The sequence below is a fragment of the Trachypithecus francoisi genome, unplaced genomic scaffold (assembly GCF_009764315.1).
Source record: "Trachypithecus francoisi isolate TF-2019V2 unplaced genomic scaffold, Tfra_2.0 Lachesis_group10, whole genome shotgun sequence".
In the NCBI taxonomy this organism is placed as follows: domain Eukaryota; kingdom Metazoa; phylum Chordata; class Mammalia; order Primates; family Cercopithecidae; genus Trachypithecus; species Trachypithecus francoisi.
The window spans coordinates 33,111,340-33,130,551 of NW_022681455.1; the positions used below are offsets into that span (position 1 = coordinate 33,111,340).

Sequence of the window (19,212 nt, forward strand, 5' to 3'; positions counted from 1 at the left end):
TAGCTGGGATTACACTGGGATTACAGATGTGCACCACCATGCCCGGCTAATTTTTGTATTTTTATTAGATATGGGGTTTCACCATGTTAGCCAGGCTGATCTCAAACGCCTGACCTCAGGTGATCCGCCTGCCTTAGCCTCCCAAAGTGCTGGAATTACAGGCATGAGCCACCGCACCCAGCCCCTTCCAGGGATTTTAAACCACCCACCTTCCCAAACCCTCTTCTAGAGGACCCTATCCCATCCCCCAAACTCCCTCTGACCCCAGGAATCCCTAGAACCTTAAGAAACCTTCCAGACATTTACCCCGATACATCATAAAAGAATCTCTCTAAGATTGTGGGTAGATTTTTATTTGGGGTAAGAGGAGGGCATGGGCCCATATGAGAACCTGATAAAAGCTAGGCTGGGTGAGGTGGCTCACGCCCATAATCCCAGTACTTTGGGAGGTGGAGGCACGCAGATCACCTGAGGTCAGGAGTTTGAGACCAGCCTGACCAACATGGTGAAACCCCATCTCTAATAAAAATACAGAATTAGCCAGGTGTGGTGGCACATGCCTGTAATCCCAGCTACTTGGGAAGCTGAGGCAGGAGAATCGTTTGAATCCAGGAGGTGGAGGTTGAAGTGAGCCGAGATCATGCCATTGTACTCCAGCCTAGGCAACAAGAGCAAAACTCCATCTCAAAAAAAAAGAATCTGAAGAAAGCTCTGAGTCTTTCTCCAGAAATGAAAAAGTATATGCTATTATGCACAGAATTTTATTTAGGATGTCAAAGGGTTCACAAGTTTAAATATGCCCCAAAGGTTAAGCATCCATATTCCAAGTAAATTTGGAGGCTGGGCACAGTGACGCATGCCTGTAATCCTAGAACTTTGGGAGGCGGAAACAGGCAGATCATTTGAGGTCAGTAGTTTGAGACCAGCCTGGCCAACACGTGAAACCCCGTCTCTACTAAAAATACAAAAAATAGCCGGGCGTGGTGGCACATGTCTGTAATCCCAGCTACTCGGGAGGCTGAGGCAGGAGGATTGCTTGAACCCAGGAAGCAGAGGTTGCAGTGAGCCAGATTCTGCCACTGCACTCCAACCTGAGTGACAGAGTGAGACACTGCCTCAAAAAAAAAAAAATTGGAGAGCAGTCCCCACTGAATGCATTGCCCTTCCTCTGGCCCTCAAGTACATTCCAAGCCCACCAGTTCCCTCCCTTGCACACCTCCACTCAGATAACTGTTCCCAACTCTAGGGCCAGAAACAAAATAAGAACAGGGAGAATGGGAGACATTCACCACCACCCCACCCCACCTCCCCCCAACAAAGATCTTCAGAATGTCCCTCTCCACCTTCATTCTGATCAAACAGCAATGATCAGTTTCAAAACTCTCTGAAATCCCATATCAACCCCAAATACCCAGAGAGCAGCATAAAAGAAAGGCAGCAGAAGCTCAAGGGAGGCAAGAGAGGGGAGGTATGGGATGCAGCAGCACAGTAGAGGAGGCAGCCAGAACTGCAAGGCAGGCAGAAGATGGAGTAGACAGGAAGCAGTCCCACTGACAGGGAATACTGGAAGATATGAGAACAACTAAGGGACACAAAACAAAATGACAAACATGTGGAAGCAAGAATGATGCCAGAGCCGAGGAAAATTAAACATGGCCAACATGGCTAGAAAACAAACTGGACAAACAGGAAGTGGCTGAACAGACAGGAAGCAGCCAAAGACAGAGGATCCAGGAAGTGAACCTTCAACAACAACATGGCTACCGTGACCCAGAGAGAAAAGAAGGGCACAAAACAGGTAGAATGTGACTCCTGCAAAGGGAATCATGAAAGTGAAGGGTAATTCCTCCAGAAAACACAAACATCAAGCCTAGGACACACAGGAAGTAGCCATGAGAAATATTGAGGCCCACAATGGAAACTTTATGATTTAGATGACCTGAGACATACAGGAAGTGGCTTATTGTCAAAGGGAATTGTCACAAGATAGCATGAAAAACTAGAGCCAGAACAGAAATAATAAATCCCTTGCAGTCCAACCTGACACAGTTACCAAGATGGATGCCACAGCTGGAGAAGGCAGGAAGGGACAGATAATAAGTGGCCTGTAGGTTAACAGAAAGGTGACATAGGAAGTTAGATTGTTCGGTAGAAACATAAACAAAAAAATTGTTTCACCAAGAAGAAATGATAGAGAAACACTGAAAATGGACACAAGGTAGTAGTTTATTGACCAAAAGCTTTATGAAATCCAGTTTCAATTAGACAGGAAGTGATAAAGAAAGACAGGAAGTGGCTACATAATTTTTATTTAAATTCCCAATTGCCCTGAGCAAAAGTATCCACAAGAGTCACAAGGTAAGACATTTGGCAAGGGAAGGCAGGTAGTAATCTTTTCAAGCAACGTATATATCATATGTGAATAGAAAATGACAAGTCACAGGGATGGGAAGTTGCTCACAGCCAACAGCCAAGGATCAAAACCAACAAGAAGCAATTCTTGTAGCTCCCACTGGTGGTCAAGAATGAAAGAGAAGCTCCTTTCACTTACGGCTCCTGAGTGGGCTGTCTCTGCAGAGAGGGCAGGGCCAAGCTCTGTCTCCTCACGATAATCATCCCCATAGCCATAGGTGTAATCGTAGGGCCCTTCAGGAGGGTCTGTGCCACCCTCCCCATATTCCTCTGCCTGGAACCTGTCGGCTGTGGGGGGGACCTGGAGATCTGTCCGCTCCTTCCCAGGGATGGGGAGGGAGAGGAGTAGATGGGGATGTTAGGGCTGAGAGGAGGCTTACCCTGGACCCCAGGGTGTGACAACTTCTAGCCCAAAGGATTCTGAGGTTAATCAGAACTGGAGTTTTTCTCCCAAGAAGAGCCATGGGAGTGGTTGTATATAAATGGAAGGGCCATCAAAGGCTGAAAATGGGGAGAGATGTCCAGAAAGTGGGTCCAGTGGGAAGAAGTGGTGGATAAAATGAAGGGTGGCCGGAGGGCTAGATGCAGAGTGGACAGTCCATGAACACAATGACAGACAAAGTAGTCCAGGAATGACCAGAGAGATAGGGAAGACAAACGGTGACAACATTGGACAGAAAGTGGCTCCTAGAAACAGAAATAGGACATAGAAAGTAAGACCATTAGACACCAACATGGAGACGAGGTCACTCTGGAATCAAAGAATCATGGAAGGAGGCCTGGATACTGAAGGGAACTGGCTGGACTCAGAGAGACAAGCAGACCCACAGAACTATAGAGTGACCCAAAGACAGAGGCCATCAATGGAAATGAGGAAGAACCCTCCGGCCAGAGGAGGGGCTGGTCCATCAAGATGTCAGGGGCCGAGGGGAGTGAGTCACAGGTGCCCATTTCCCCCAGCTAGGGTGAGAGTGGGGCATAAAGTTACCTCCTCAAGGGGTGGCAAGGGGCTTGACTCCGGGATTTCTTCCTCTTCACCTGGGGTGGGGTCCTGACCCCAAAGAGAGAAGGAGAAGAGTAGCACAGGGTGGGAAGGAAGGAGAAAGGTTAGCGGAAGGGTGGCAAAGCAGCACCCGTCCCCAAGGGCAGGGTCTGTCTGTGCTGGGGGATGGGGGAAATCTCAGATCTTGCAGCCCCTTTGGAGGGGGATAGTTTGGGGAGAGTGAACCTCCAAGGTCATAGAGGTTTGGGGGCAGAGATCTGGATGCCCCGGCTCTACCTGCCGGTAACCGCTGCCTCTGGTCCTGGGGAGGGGCCAGGCAGTGGGGGAAGCTGCCCTCCGAGCTGGGTGTCGGGAAGGGGGAGGCTGGCCCCGTGCTGGGCCAAAGCCTGCAGTTGGAGAGGGCCTCCGGCCTGGTGAGGGGGACGCCTGCGGGGCCGCTGACTGCTTGGCAGGTGGGGTAGGCTTTCGGGGAGGGGTCCGACGCCCCCTAGGGGAAGGGGGAGGCTTGTGGTGGGGGCTCCCAGGGTGCTGCAGCAGAGAGACAGGGAGGGGACAGGGAGTAAGTAAATCCCCATCATCTAAACACACTGTGCCTCTTCCCACAGCATGGGGGAGGGGAGGAAGGTGTTCTAGGAGATGATTGCTAGGGGTGTTGGGAGAAAGGGAAGAAATGAAGGGGTCCCTTGAGTTTACCTGATAATCAGGGGTTGTCCCCGTAGTCATCACATCATAATACAGGGGCTCGTAGTCATAGTAGAGAGACTCAGTGGGCTGGGATTGGGGGATGGGCATAGACAGGAAGGGGATGAGGTAATTGGAAGGTGTGGGGTGAAGGGCAGGAGAGGGAGATACAAAGATGGTGTGGGTGTTGGGAAACGGGAGAGGTGTGGAGTTGGGAAACAGAGAGTTGAAGATGAAAGGAAAGGTTGAGGGTCAGGAGGGAGGTGGGGGGAGGTGGAACAGAGAGAAGGGGTTCCACATGTGAGGCAGAAGCAGACATGATTAAGAGATTGACCCTCTGATCTTCAGTCCACTGACCCCAGAGCCTATCTGTATTCTAACTGTCCAGACCCCACCTAACCCAGGCTCCCTTCCCTTCCCTTCCCCCACCACCTCCCCTTTTCCTGCCCCTCCAGGTAGGTGGGGGCCAGAGACCAGGCTCCCCACCCCCACAATTCTGCAGACCCACCCCTACTTTAACATTCCCTTCATCTCCACTCCTTCCCATTCCTCCTCCTTGGTCTCACCATCCTAACAGCTTTCTCCTGGCTTCAGTCCCCTCTACGCTGCTCTCCTACCTGCCTCCCCAGCTCTCACCATGCTCCCACTGTCTCCCAATCTCTTAATTCAAGGAAGGAAGGGAAAACCCAGGGACACAGTTCCAGGAAGACTGGTAGAGGAGACGCGGAGCAGGGAACACAGCTCCCAGCCACGAATTCTTCATAACAACTCTTTTTATTTTTAGATGAAAATAAAAAGGCTGATGAATGAGGACTAGGAAGAGGGGGTGATGAGAATAGGAAGATGAGGGTGGGGAGGACAACTAAGGAGGAGAGATGCCTGGGTGTCTTCCCTCTCTGGGGTGTGCTGCACTTGGGGGTTCTCCTGGCTCCCTCACCTGGCGCTGGGGTTCCTGATTTTGTGGCCTATGAAGTCTCGATGGTTGCTGCTCTGGAGATCTCTGGGCTCTGTGAAGCTGTTGGTTTTGGGGTCTTTCCCTCTGGCCCCCCTCGCATTCCAGCTCCTTCTGTTCACACGATTCATAGGCTGCTTGGACCCCTGGGACAATGGCCAACTCCTGGACATCACCCTGCAAAGATATGAGAGAGATGGAGCAGAGAGATTCAGAGAGAGGCAGAGGGTATCATCCAGGATAAAGGGTAGGAGGCCAATCCTAGGCAAAACCCTATGACAGGAGAAGGTCACTGTCAGTCCTCCATATGCACAGCCCTTTTCAGTTTTCAAGGGATCTCATGGGACCTTCATAACAACCAGGAAAGTTAGCAGAACAAGGATCTTTCTTTCTACCCATTTTTCAGATACATTCCATTCAGAAAAGCCCAAAAAGGCAATGACTGCCCCAAGGTCACCCAGAATGGTAGAATCAGGACCAGATCCCAGGCCTTCCAGAACTATTTGCCTCCCCTCTGCCCTTTGTAGCAATGCATGAGCCCTTTGACAGTGGCTTCCAGAGACAGGGCTCAGCCTTAGATGCCTTGGTCTTTCAATGGCAGTGATGATGAGAATTCTCTGGACCTCTAGAAATGGAGTGGGGAGAACCCATTTCTGAGTTCCAATGGCATTTACTTTTGCCCACACATGGTGCTTAGCATACTCTCCACTGCACCATAATTTAGGGGATGTTGTCTCTTTTCCAGAGCCCACCTGAGAGCTCTTGGGGTTGATAGAGACTTTATATTCCTCTTCTTTGTTCTCCTTGGCCAGCAGGTATTCAGAAAATGTTGACTGGCTTGGAGGGTGAATGGAGGGATGGATGAATGGATAGATGAGTGGATGGGTGGCTAGGGGCTTACATACATTAATGAATGGGAGCACTGATAAATAGCAAATGAATAAATGTATGTATGGGAGGGTAGACTGGTGGGCAGATGAACAGGGGTTACAGAGTAGATGGAAGCAAATGGGTGAATAGGTAGATGGGTGAACTTATGTGGGTGAATGAATAGTCAGATGGGAAATAAGTGGGTGAGGAGATGGGTGCATGAGTGTATTGAAGGAGGGAGTGGTTGAGTTGGTGGAAGGATAATGGACAGATGGGTGGCTGAAGGTATGCATGCATCCTTGTATGCATGGGTAGATGGGGAGGGTGGGTGGTGGGTGAGTGAATAGCTAGATGGAGGAGTTGAAGAGGATAGATGGATGGAAGCATAGATGGGTGGTTTGAAGGGAAGAGTGGTTAAGCAGGGGAGGATGGACAGGTGGGTGGATATAAGCCTTCATGCATAAGTAGGTGGGTGTGTGATGCATAGATGAGTAAATGGATGGGGGAGTGGGTGGTGGATGTGTGCATAGGTTGTCCAGCGAGTGAGTGAATGGATGGGTGGGTGAGGAGAGAGAGGGGTTGAAGGGATGGATGGATGAAGGAACTGATGAAGACTGAGGGACAGAGTAAGTGGCTGTGGACAGTACTGCTATATAGGTAGGCATCTAGTTCTCCTGCAGAGAACAGTAGCCCTGAAGATATAAAATGGAAATGAAAATTCACAAGAAAAAGAAAAAATGAAGGCCTAGGGAATAGGAAGATGACATGCTGGGGCCAGAGGGGAGTGGGCACAACACAGGGGACCAGAAGTCAATCCTGCCTCTGATTACTCTGGTTACCTCAAAGACTTCTTCATCCAGGATACGGGCACCAAAGATTATCACTCCATGGGTGTCCAATACTGGACGAGCACTTCGTGGGAGTGGCCGGGTGACTCGCTTCTTGCAGTCAACAATGAGGGTGACAGACTGGCCCTTCACAGCCACAGCCACACGGTGCCACCTGGACATGGAGGGAGAGGTTCAAGTGAACTGTTGGCTGACTGAAGTGGGGGAGTCAACATGGTTGGAAAGCAGTGATGAGAGTTGAAGCGAATGGTGATAAAAGCAGTAATAACAAAAGCTGCCGTTTATTGAGTGTTTACAGTGCACCAGGCACCATGCCATCACTTTCTTATTTATGCCGATTCTATTTCATGTCCATTTTACAGATGTAGAAAGTGAGGCTCAAAAACTTTAAGTAACTTGCCCAAGGTACAGGCAAGTTCAACATGCAGAGAAGGCTGCACACTCTAAAGCCCAAACTCTGGACTAGAAGTGACTGAAGTTTGGGCAGTGGGTAGGTGTGGCGTGGCCCAAAGAGTCTGAAGGGTTTCACAGTTTAGAGTGTAGGAGTGCCGGGGCACTTCCTCCTCAAAGTGTGGGCCAAGCAGACCAGAGGAGCAAACAAACTTACTTGCCATCTGCTAGGCTGAGGCCTCGGAAGACTGGCTGAGCGGGAGGTTGAGGCCGCCCAGTCTGGTCCACATACAGGAAGCGGACAGGTCGGCCCAGCTCCAGGCCCAGCTGTTGGACACCCTGGGCACTGTAGAGAGTCAGGAGGGGAGCTTGGAGACTAGGGCGAGTCCGGACAACAGTCAGCAGAGAGAAATCTTTGGGAAATCCTCCTAGTATCCAAGAGAGATACACACAGAGTGAGAGGCAAAGGGAGCCGCCACAACCCCTTTCCTCCTGGTGTCTGATCCTAGGCTCCATCCCATTACCTCCCCCAGGCCTCCCTACCCCACCACGTCACCCATACCTGGGAAAAGCTGGCGAGTGGGTGCACTGAGCTGGGCAGGTCGTGCTACTCGGTAGGCCACATCAGCTGGACAGATGCCTTTCGTTCTCTGGACACCATCAGGGAGGGAGGGGAACCTCAGAGCCCGGAGCACATCCACAGGGGGTGCACCTGGGAGAGTCCATGACTATCAGGAGAAGGGACATGCCCTCAGGAGGGCATAAATAGGGGACGTTTGGGATCTAGAACTCAGCTTTCCAGGGCTCAAACTCCCTGCAAGGGAAAGGTCACCTCACCCTCACTTGCTTCTGAACAGTGCCTGAATGGACGGGAAATGCAAAGGTACCTGGAGGCAGGGCAGCATCAGCTGGCATTCATCCCCATGACACTCCTGCCCCTCTCTCTCCTAGCATCTGCCTCTCTTACGCTGTCCCTTTGTCTTTTAGCCTATGAATCCGTCTCTCTCTGTGCTCTCTGAACATCTGTCTCAACTCTCCATCTGTTTCCTGTCTCTCTCACTCTCTTACTCTCTCTGTCTCATTATGTTGGTCTTTTTGTCTCTGTCTCTTCTGTTTCCTCCGTTTCTCTCATATTCTGTCCATCTTTTTCTCTCCCTCCCTCTCACTCTCTTTCCATATCTCTCACTCTCTGGGTCTCTGGCATCTGTCCCGTCTCCAGCACAAACAACATCTGGGCAATCGATCATCCTGGGCACAGGAGGTGCAGGGGGGCCATGAGGAAGAGATCAGAGAGGCAGCTCTATGAGAGGGGCTTTGAGCAGCTACACATCCCAGGTTTGGGGGATGGGATGGCAACAACCCTGACCATGCTGAGGAAAAAGATACAAGACAGCTCTCCCAGGAGTCTGTGCCTCCTGGTTTAGGAGATGAGTTGGGGAGGGGTGGAGGAATGGGGGGTGGGAGCTGAAGCTGCCACGCGGAGCCGGAACAAGTCCAGGGCCCCGAGCCACACATCTGTGGATCCCATCAGAGTGCTTGCCCAGAACCCAGGCAAGCTCCCCACACCTGGAACCTCAATCCTGTCTCACCACCCTCACCAACCCCACCACCTGGGACCCAAAGATTCAAGACCCAGCCCACCAGTCCATCTACCTAGAACTCAGCTTCCTAGGGCTCAGACTCCCTGGAAAACAAAAGATCACCTCGACCTCACTTGCTCCTCTGTATACATACTCTTCACACCATCAGCTACAGATTGGAAAAATCCCAAAGAGAGTTCCAGCAAAACTTTCATAGAAGTGTGGGGCAGGGCAGAGGCCAGAGCAATCAGGAGAGCAGAGCTGGGTGGGGTGGTTGAGGTGGGGCGGGCAGGCAGAGAAAAGGCCCTTTGAGTCCAGGAGCCGGGAAACCACGGCCTTCCCCCCCAACCCCCGCCTAAGCCTGGCCCTCGCGCGTGTGGCAGCTCCGCAAACACCAACACACAAGGGCTGCTTTGAGAGACGAAGGGTGAGTGAGACAGAGACACAGAGACTCACAGAGACCCCAGGCCAAGGAGACCTTGGAGGCCCCTACCCTCCACCAAACCCCAGGGGAGTACAATTCGATCATATAGACAACCTACCCACAGGTCCGCCCACCATCTTCTCACACCAGGCCACATACTTGCCCCACTGTCTCCAGCCTAATCTGTCCCACAGGCTCCCCATTGGTAGCCCCATCACCCTCCACCACTCTACCTCTGGCCCCCCAGATGCCTTATTCTCTAACCTTAAGAATTCCACAGTAACTCATTTCCCTAAAGTCCCATCTCTACCGACTCAGCTCCCGAAATAAGAAACAGTCATCTTAGCCATCCTCCTGCCTCCATGCCAGAGGATCCCTCTTCCCCCTAAGAAAGACTCCTAGACTCTACAGGCACCATACGCCTCAATGTCCTGGCCCTGGGCCTCACTGTCCTCACATCTTGGAAGTTCTTCCTTCTGAAATCTAATCTAAATCCTTTATGCTGCCATTCTGACCATTTTCTCTCTAAAGCAGAGAAGTCAAGTTAAATACAAATTTATAGTCAAGTTAGTAGTCAAGTTAAATACAAATCAGCCCTCAGTGTCTCCAGAAATAGTGGGCTTTTTCCAGCCTGCTGAGGGCTTGGTGCTCACAGCCCCCTCCTCCCTGACATCAAATCCCCTTTCCTAGAAGCCAGGAATTCTGGGTCCTGGGAAAAAGAAGGAAACGATCAGGGTTGTGGACACCAGGGTCCCAGGGGAGCCTGGCTGGCCAGAGGGAGGAGGGGCTAGGCAGGAATGCAAAGAGTTGGCTCTGGCCTCAGACACCTGATCCTGGCCTGTCCAGCGGGCCGTCCTGTTGGCAGCCAGCCCCAGTGCTCCCCAGAGCCAGCTGCGTGGCAGCATTGAGGGCACAGGGAGGGGGAGGGGGTCCCTGTCCAGGAGGCCAATGAGACAGGTAGTCAAGGCACTCTTTCTTTCTGGGCTTACTGGGCTCTGCTCTGAATCACAGGTGCTCACCCCTTATCCCAGAGATAGCAACAGAAAGGCCGGAAGACACACACGCCTCACCCATCAACATTGGCATCTACCTCCCCCACACCAGCAATGACTGGACCCGGCTGGCCCTGGCCATCTTTAGCTCTGGCCATCTTCAGCTCTGGCCATCTTCAGCTCTTCCCAAGGACCCAAGACAAGCATCCATCCCCATTCAGGGCTCTCTAAAGTGGTCCTCCACCTTTCAGCCCTACCTGCCCTCCCCCAGTCACTTCAAGGAGAAAGAGATCCCTACCCTGAATCCAAGGAACACAGGTGTCCTGCCCTCCAGCCTGGACCCTTGAAGCCCCAAATCTCCTTGTTAGACTCAGACGCTCCTGCCCCAGGTATCAGCTGTCCCCTTCCCAGAGACACTCGGAGCTCCAGACTCCGAGGACTCAGGCATCAGGACTCCTCTTACCTGCCCAGCCTGGGGCCGCGCTCAGCCCCAGCACCAGAGGTAGGAGGAGGAGGAGGAGGAGGCAATGGCAGCGGCTGCACCGCTCCATGGCTGAGAAACCGGAACGCGGGGTCCCAGGGACCCAGGTCGGCCTGAGACGCTGGATGCTCTGAGGCTGACAGAAGACAGGGAGCAGACTATGAGCCTCAGACGCTGGGGTCCCAGGGAGGTCAGAGGCTGCGGGCAGCGACAGCTGTCAGCGGCCCAGCTCCATGCAGCAAGGCGCCGTCGGGGCTCCCGGCACTGCTCCCTCCTCGGTGGCTGCCGCTTCTGTGTGTCCCCGGCCACCCTGGCGCCCAGAGCCCCCACCTCGCCCCCGCCCCCGCCCCCGGCCCGGCCCCTGCCTCCAGCCGCCCGCCCACAGCCACCGAGGGGAAACCCCACCCTCAGGCTCCACCTGGGGAGGGAGGCAAGAACCCTCCCTCTCTCTGGCTGTCTCCTGCTCCTTGTAGGTCTCAATGGCCTGTACCCTAAGATTCTCTTTTCGGGAACCCCAATATCTTCCTTAGCCCCTTCCTTTTCTAGGACCCCAAAGTCCAATCACACACACCCACTCCCGTTCCCTCCCTCTTGGGGGACCAGAGCCCCCTTTCAGCAGAGGCCTGGGTGGGATTTAGGGCACAGTGGGAGGGGAGAGGCGGGCCTGGGGGGTCGCAGTCCCCACCCCACCCATAATCAGGTCTCCATAATTACTTCCCTCACCCCGCCCCGTGTAATTACAGAGCGGGCCAGGGCGGGGGTATTTATAGACAAGGCTATAGATAGCGACGAACTGGGGCGGGGGATGTATGGGGAGGTGTTCTACTGGAACCCACCGACAAACACAGGATAGTCATGTCCAAGGAGATGCACATGGGGGACGCGGTAAGGGAGTCCCAGAGCCCAGGTAGAGGGGGAGCAGTGGTAAGATGAGCGAGCAGTCGACTCTGGTTGGAAGTGTCCAGGGAAATGGGGTCACTCAGGGACGTGGGCCGCCTCTGGGCGGGCAACGCCTGAGAAGCCCGCAGCGCTTAGCGCCCAGTGCGCCCCCACGGGCAGGCACGGCGCCGGGTCTGCCCGGAGCCCGCAGCGCGGCCGGAGGGAAGGCCGGAGCGAGCCGAGGCGCCGCCGCCCGCTGGTGCGGAGAGGGCACGAGCGAACAAGGCGCCTTTGAGAATCCACCGCCCCCCTTCCTCCTCCGGCCGGCCCCGCCCCTAGCCTGGCACACCCTCTCCCCCCTCCCCGACAAAGCTTGCCTTGTGTCCCCCACCCTGCGTCCACCTCTTGGGCCCCAGGGAACCTCGGTGGCGGCGTCCAGGGATCGCGTCCGGAGCTCCCAACCGGATACCCCCCCCCAAGCCTGAAACGGCGCTGCCCATCCTCATACAGTCACCTCAGTCCAGAAAACAGCGATTTTAATTTGAAAGCGATTTTATGTATGAGTGAGAGGGGAAAGGAGCCCCAAAGAGAAAGGATGCAGGGCAAAAATCATGCAGCCCCAGCACCCCACCTCTGCGGGCTGGCCACCTCCCCTCAATTCTCAGGCCAGGATCCTGTGTCCCCAGCCTATGCTATGTGCTCAGGGCCGGAGGACAGCTGTGAAGGGAAGGCCTCCGGGACTACACTCACGAAAACATCCCCTGTGGGGGCCCTGTCCTCACAGCCCAGGCCCTTCCCCAAGTTAGACAGGAAGAGATGGGGAGGGGGGAAAGCTGGGAAGGCTAGTGCTTGAAGAGCCCTAGGGACAGGCCATTTCAGGGCCCTGCCTTTCCCAAACACCCACCTCCACCACTGGCATTTCTTAGTCAACCTGGGAAAGTACAGTACTTCTTTGAGTCTAACTGCAAGTCTCTATCCTCAGAGGAAATTAAAAATAGCAGATCGGTTCATACATCTCCACCAGCCCCTTCACCACCACCACCACCTTTTTTATATTTCAGTCTGACTGCAGAAGGAGGTGAAGTGTAAAAAGAGACTCTGGACAGTAACAGGGCCCCTCCCTCTTCCAGAGAGGCCCCCATCTGCCAGGTTTGAGAAGAGGAAGGCCTGTCAGGCCCTACTCTCATGTCCATCAGTTTGGGGGGCCTGCCCCCCAGTATCCACCTCTGGGGGAGTTCCCCATGTCCACTCTTCAGATGGGAAGCAAAATGAGGCAAGATGAGAAGGAAGCAAGGTCCTGGAGGCAGGGCCAGTGCTTTGTGCTGGGGGAAGGGCAGAGGGTGAGAAATCACCCCAAATCACGGGAGACCCCGACAAATTCAGAGACTCAAGGCCACTGAAGGGAGACAACCAGTCCTCACGGGGATCTGGGGTCCCTTCCAACTTGGGATATCAAGCAGATCCCTTGGAGGGTTTATGTTCTTGGTTCTGCCCTGTACTTCTCACCCCATCAAGGTTCTGGGAACATGGCCCCCCACCCTGCCCCAGGGCTTGGAGTCCCTCTCGGATGTGTGCTCCTCCAGTGTGAGAAGCACCATGTCGGGGTCTGAGCTCAGGCCAGTTGATGGGGAGCCTCAAGCATCTCCATGAGGAAGGTATCGATGGGGGTGTCACCAATGAGCTTGAAGAAAAACAGATGCTCTAGACACTTAAGGCCGATGGACCGGAGGGCAGGAAGACGTAGCAGCAGCTTGGCAAACCTGGAGTGGAGGTGGGAGAGGGGGATTGAGAGCTGGAAGCACACGGGCCCTGAACACATCCTCATAGCACTCCCCACTCCCAAGGGAGCCTCAGTGCCCCCAGCCCCATCTCACCGTCCCTGCTGCTCAGGGTACTTCTGTTTGCAGTAGGTCTCCAGTGATGCATACACTTTCTCCCGCAGGACCTCCACCTCACTAGGGTTGGAGAGCCCCTTGGCATCTGGGATGGCAGGGAAGAGAGGAGGAAGAGAAATGAAGGCAATCCAAATCAGGATAGCCGTGTGGATGTCAGTCACAGGATGCCCCTTTTGGGCTGCATTTGCTTGCCCTTTACCAGAGGCCTGGCAAGGGAAGCAGGGCCCACTGGGTTTGTGGGATGGATCCGTGGATGTGGGTTTTTCCTTGGCCAGTTGGGAGATTTCCAGGTTGAGGGTCTTACTGAGGGGGATAGCTGGGTAACTTAGGAGTCTCGGAGAAGAGGAGGCTCCAAGGTTGCCTTGGCCTTGAGAGACAAAGGTAATCCTCCTCTTACCTGGATTAAACAGAATGATTGCCCTCAGGCAGCCAAGCTCTGTCTTGTCCATCCTCATGTCTCGCATTTTGGACACTAGCTCTGTCAGCACCCTGGAGAGGGACCTGCAGGTCACTCAAAGGTCACAGCTCAGCCAGCCTTGGACACGGACCAGCCTATAGCCCCACCCCCTCTATCTATATGCCAGCCTAGCCGAGGGCCACTGACCGATCAAAGATGGCTCCTACTCCTGCCGAATGGGCTGAGTTGCGGTGCACGTGAAGACCTGTGGCAAGGAGGATGCCATCTCGAACGTCAATGGATCGGTGGGAGAAGGAGGCAATGAGGAGCTCATTCCAGCCTGGGTGGGGCAGCAAGGGTCAGGAGCCAGAAATCAGGCCAAGGGATTCAAAGCACATCAGTGGAAGAGAAGGAGAAAAGAGGTGGCAAGGTCAGCAAGTTTGGCTCCCTGGTACACAAGGTAAGGCCACTGGGGTCACTAAAGGTTGGGAAGTCAAAGAGGGGTCAAATGTCAAGAGGTCAAAGGGATCCAAGGTCACTGACCTGCCCGCAGCAATATGACCTGATCATCCAGAGGCAAGGAGGAAAAGTGTGGGATCCTCTTCGCCCACTCAACAAGCGTGAATAGCTGTTTGTCAGCTGCCTGACAGATGTTAGTCACGGGGTCATTTGGCTGCAGGGGACAGGGGTAAGAGTTATGGAAGATTTTGAGATACGCTGGGAGCCCCTTGTAAGAAGCTTTTGACAACCCCTTCTTACATACAGTCTTCCTGTGAGCCCCATCCAAACCAATCCCTGTAAGTCAGGCTTCTCTTCTGGCATTCGTGCAAACAATTATTTATTTGGGACATGCCTGTGGTTCTGCCAGTGGGTTGTTTGGGGATTGGAGACAGAAGGAGCTATCACATCCACCTCAGAGGTTTGAAAGACCTTGTTTGGCAGCACTTCCAGTCCCAAGTAGTGTTAGGAAGGTTATGAGGGGAAAGAAGGGGGAGGGGATATAGAACAGACCTAGACTGCCTCCCCCAACCCCTATCACCAAGGAGAGTGGATTGACCCCAACACTCACGCTGCTGCCGCTACCCCCGGTTCCCCCAGGACCCTCAACGCCCTGGTCACTCTTCTGCTCCACAGCAAGCTCTGCCTCCAGGATCCTGTCCACAGGCATCTCCTCGGGGGCTCCCCCAGCCCCCTCCCCATCCCCATCCTTGTCCTTTCCCCGCTGACGCTCCTCCTGTACCGCTGCAGGGGGAAGGGGGAGAGAAAAAATGGAAAGTCAGCAGCCATCCATGAAGGGGTTCCACAAATACCCTTACGGCCTCATCAGGATCTCATGGCCCTTGGGAGATATTTATAGGAATGGGGAAGTCACTAGAAAGGGTGGACTGGGGGCAGCCCTGAAGCAAGGGTTATAAAAGGGCAGATAAGTCAGTCTGGAAAGGTGAGGTAGGTAAAAGAATTAGGGAGGAATTTAAATGGAGAGCCTACTACATGGTTAAAAAACATGCCAAGATTCCACCTGAGAAAGCTGATAGAAAAAAAAAATTTTTTAATAAAATATGCCAAGAAACATGCTAAGCACATTTTAACATTTATTCAATTATCATAATGACACTGCAAGCATTTATTCTCATTTTTAAAGATGAAGAACTTGGGATTCAAAGAGATTAGTTTGCTTAAATTCATATACTACATAGCAGGTCATACAACTTAATCTAAGTGTGTCTGAGTACAAATCTTGTGCTTTTCTTATTCAACAAATAGGCAGTGAAAGGAGCACTGGCCTAGGTCTTCAGAGATGTGGGTTCTGATCCCAAACCTGCCTGCCACTCCTTTGTTGCATGACCTTGGGAGAGCCAAGCCTCAGGCTCATCTTCTCTAAAGTGGGCATTTTGACCAAGATGTACTCTAAAGGGTCTCTCAGAATCCTAGGAATCTGACTTAAGAAGATAAGATGGAGAAGGAAGGGAAGCCCTGAGGTCTTCAGTCAAGTCTGTAAGCTTAAGAGTGTCAGACTCCCAGGAGTTAGAGGAAAGATCACAGATAACAGGAAACAGACCAGAGAAGGTCCGTGGAATGAAAGAGAGGAGGAACTACTTAGGTTAGAAATGGGGAGACAGCCCATCATGGGTAAGGAAAAGTTATTCTATCCTAGGACCAGTCTAGGGAGGGGTCATAGGTGCAGGCCACAGAGGCCTAATCATTAAGAAGGAAACTCAAGGGCCAGAACAGGCTAATACGGAGGAGAGCTGCAAAGGGAGAGAGAAATCAAATATTGCCCTCTAGAGGAGAGAGAACAGTCCAGCCTTCCAGAGAGGTACACAGTCTAAGTGGGATAGGGGAGAAGGGTATGTGGTCTAAGATGCCTGGGTAGGGCAGGTCCTTACCCTCCCTCTTCATGCCAGTGGCCAGGCACTTCTGATAGCGGCAGTACTGACAGCGGTTCCGCTGGCGCTTGTCCACTGTGCAGTCTTTGTTGTCCCGGCAAGAGTATGTAAGGTCCTTGCGGATGGTGCGTTTGAAGAAGCCCTTGCAACCCTCACAGCTGTAAACCCCGTAGTGTTTGCCTACAGGGAAACAGGAGGAGCAATAAGAAGGTTGCATGGAGACAGCTTCACCATTTAGTCTCTTTCCAATCTCCCCCTAGCAAAACTTAAAAGTTTAAGTCCTCTCCGTTTGCCAAATACAGAGAGAGGGAACCAGGAGCTGAGTGATGATCCAGTCCCAGTCTCCCCACTGTTCAGAAACCCTACACGCACTCCCTTTTCCCTCTGACCTTCCCCCCAATCGCATCCTACATCTCAGCTTCAGCTTCTTTACTCTCATCAGGCCTCCCCGAGGTCACTTGCTCTGACCAAACCCCATAAGCCCTGGGAATCCCACAGGTGATGATACATGGCCCAGACTCTCCCTCTCTGTTCATCCTCTGAGCCCCATACCTGAGCTTCTGTCCCCGCAGATTGCACATAGCCGTTTGCCAGCCCCAGGGCCACCTGGAGGGGGTGGACAGTGCAGGCCCCGGACCCCTAAGACTGGTGGCTTCACATCTTCAGGGGGGCCAGACCCACCCCCAGGGAGTGACACTGTTGAGTTAATCTGGGATGGGGGAAATAGGGAAGTCATAGGAAGACTTGTTGGGAAAGAGAATCTCACAGAAGTGATGGAAATCATTCCCTACCACTAAGCAAGGCCCTGCAGTGCACATTCCAGAGGGCGTCATTTACACTGCAGTCTATGTGAAGGGCCATCCCTGGAGCACAACCCCAAAGAGAATAAACAGGCCCCCCGAAATTGTGCAACACAGTGACCCTGAAGGGCAGGTGTCTTGGGAAAGCAGATGGGACCAAAAGGGCAGAAAATCACTGATAGATGAAAAGGACATCAAGAATATCAGAATTAGCTGGGCGCAGTGGTAGGCACCTGTAATCCCAGATAGTCAGGAGGCTGAGGCAAGAGAATCGCTTGAACCCAGGAGGCAGAGGTTGCAGTGAGCCGAGATCGTGCCACTGCACTCCAGCCTGGGCAACAGAGCAAGACTCCATCTCAAAAAAAAAAAAAAAAAACCACACACACACAAAAACAAAGAATATTAGGGTTCTTTTAGGGGAGGAAGCATGCACTGAAAGATCAGTCACCTCAGGAAAGGCAAGGGGTCTCACAAAGACCACAGGCCTGACAAGATTAGAGAACTGGAAGGTCAATGGGCCATGGGGAAGTTCACATACGGATCCTCGGTTACAAGGAAAACAAGAAAACGAAAGTGGCCAGGCAGTAAGTTGGTCACAACCTCTCACCTGGGGGCTGCTGACAGGCCCGGAGAATCCTGGGGGAGCTGGAGGGGGCAGACCAGGGGACCCCATGGAAGAACTGATGACTGGAAAGGGAGAGCCCAGTGGGGGGGGTGGCATCGGGGGTGGGGTGGGGCCCCAGAGCCTCCAAGGGATGGAGTTGTTGAAGGGGGTAGGGGTGGTCCAGGAGGAGAAGGGGGAGGGACTCCCTGGGGAAGGGGATTTGGGGAGGAGCTGTCTGGGCTTCGGGAGTCTGAGGGAGGGGTATGTACAGGTACACAGACACAAAAGAGACAGAAGAGACAAAAAAAGAAAATGAGTCTTCAAACATCCAACTAGAGACTTTAATTCTCTAATACCCCACCGTGCCGGACCCAGCCCACTCCACCCATCCCCAAGTCCAGAGACACCCTGCTGTCAAACAACAGTGTAACTCCGGCTGGTCCGATGGTAGTGGTTATCAGAACTTATTAATAAACATTAGTGTCACTAAAATTGATATACAACCCCCCACTGTTATATTTGACTGGCTAAAAAAACACAGCATAACTCCTCATTGTGGTGAGAGGAGGGAGTTGACAAGGAGAGGAGGATAGTTCAGGTGAGGAAAATTTTCCAACCGATCTATTTGAATACCAGGTCATCCTAAAGCCACACCTGTCTCGTGGGTGGGGCAACACGTGGGGTAGACCGTGGAGCCCCTCTATTCCCAGCGTAAAGCCAGGTAGCCAGAGCGTGCAGGGGAAAGAGACAGGCGGAAGAGACCCCTCCTACGACGCAGGATCTGCCTTTAAACGCCCAAAGTCCTGAAGCTTAAGAGGAATCATGCCCTTCCCACGCCCGCGACCTCCGGTGCCCAAGGCCTCAAGCGGTCACGGTTAGGAGGGCGGAAGCTCCCCTTCCCTGCCCCGCCCCGGGGAGGAGGGTGCTAAGGCCCTCGGGAGGGAGGGGACGCGTGTTTACAAACAAGGGGGCGGGAGCGCCAGGAAAAGCAGGGGAGGGTGTGGGGGAGGGGTTGCGGATAACGCGGTTACTGGCTCGCCTGCCCTTCTGCTGGGACACTCACCCCGCCCGCTGTCGCCCATCCCGTCCCGTCCAGCCTCCCCCGGCTCCGGCTCCGGGGTTTGTTGTTCTCCGCCTGCCACCGCCGCCGCCGCCGCCGCTGCGGGATCCAGCCAGGGCCGTCGCCGCCGCCACCGGGACGCGACCCCACAATGCATTTCTTTTCGCACCCCCACCGGCCCACACTGCCCTGCGGCATGCCGCTGAGGGAGGAAGGGCGGGCGAGCGGCCCAAGACATCCCTGGCTGAGAGTAGGGATACCGAAGAGCTCCCAGGGATTCCCAGGGGTTGATCGGAGGAGTAGCTGAGCACGAGGAAGCCCCTGAGAGAAAGACTCTGGCCTGGATTGGGTAGAATTAAGCCCGTCGCTCTGCTCTGTACCAAAATGACAGCGCCAATGTGGCAGCCATCTTTGTACAGACGGGAAGTCTCGGCGCGAGTTCCCGCCCCCTCGTCTAGTTGGAAACCGAGGAGGCGGTCTCCTCCGGCCTGTTAGCCCGCCTCGCCCACCCTCCCCTCAAATAACCTCCACACTCGCGCATGCGCATCAGTGCAGGA

General features: G+C 53.6%; 2 protein-coding genes across 5 annotated transcripts in view; both read right to left on the minus strand.

Moving 5' to 3' along the window:
• COL11A2 (collagen type XI alpha 2 chain) overlaps window positions 1-10,932 on the minus strand; it is a 29,763-nt gene extending 18,831 nt beyond the window's left edge. Inside the window, exons 1-8 of the mRNA XM_033216756.1 lie at window positions 10,616-10,932; window positions 7,719-7,868; window positions 7,374-7,584; window positions 6,758-6,920; window positions 5,034-5,225; window positions 4,109-4,186; window positions 3,401-3,463; window positions 2,552-2,731 (exon numbers count right to left, since the gene is read on the minus strand). Coding sequence (XP_033072647.1) covers window positions 2,552-2,731; window positions 3,401-3,463; window positions 4,109-4,186; window positions 5,034-5,225; window positions 6,758-6,920; window positions 7,374-7,584; window positions 7,719-7,868; window positions 10,616-10,703 — 1,125 coding nt within the window. The 5' untranslated portion in view covers window positions 10,704-10,932. The remainder of the gene's footprint in view (window positions 1-2,551; window positions 2,732-3,400; window positions 3,464-4,108; window positions 4,187-5,033; window positions 5,226-6,757; window positions 6,921-7,373; window positions 7,585-7,718; window positions 7,869-10,615) is intronic.
• A 1,099-nt stretch (window positions 10,933-12,031) lies between these two features.
• RXRB (retinoid X receptor beta) lies at window positions 12,032-19,136 on the minus strand. Of its 4 annotated transcripts, none has more exons than XM_033216762.1 (10): window positions 18,659-19,082; window positions 17,599-17,845; window positions 16,744-16,900; window positions 16,192-16,371; window positions 14,874-15,046; window positions 14,348-14,477; window positions 14,012-14,144; window positions 13,805-13,896; window positions 13,387-13,492; window positions 12,032-13,272 (listed from the first exon to the last, which is right to left on the minus strand). In XM_033216762.1, the coding sequence occupies exons 2-10, from the start codon at window positions 17,710-17,712 to the stop codon at window positions 13,125-13,127; spliced, it is 1,233 nt and encodes a 410-aa protein (XP_033072653.1). In that variant the 5' UTR covers window positions 17,713-17,845; window positions 18,659-19,082; the 3' UTR covers window positions 12,032-13,124. The 4 variants fall into 4 exon arrangements, with proteins under 4 accessions (XP_033072653.1, XP_033072652.1, XP_033072651.1 ...); XM_033216761.1 differs by having other exon boundaries at window positions 13,805-13,908; XM_033216760.1 differs by lacking the exon at window positions 17,599-17,845 and having other exon boundaries at window positions 18,659-19,136.
• Window positions 19,137-19,212: the final 76 nt, after the last annotated feature.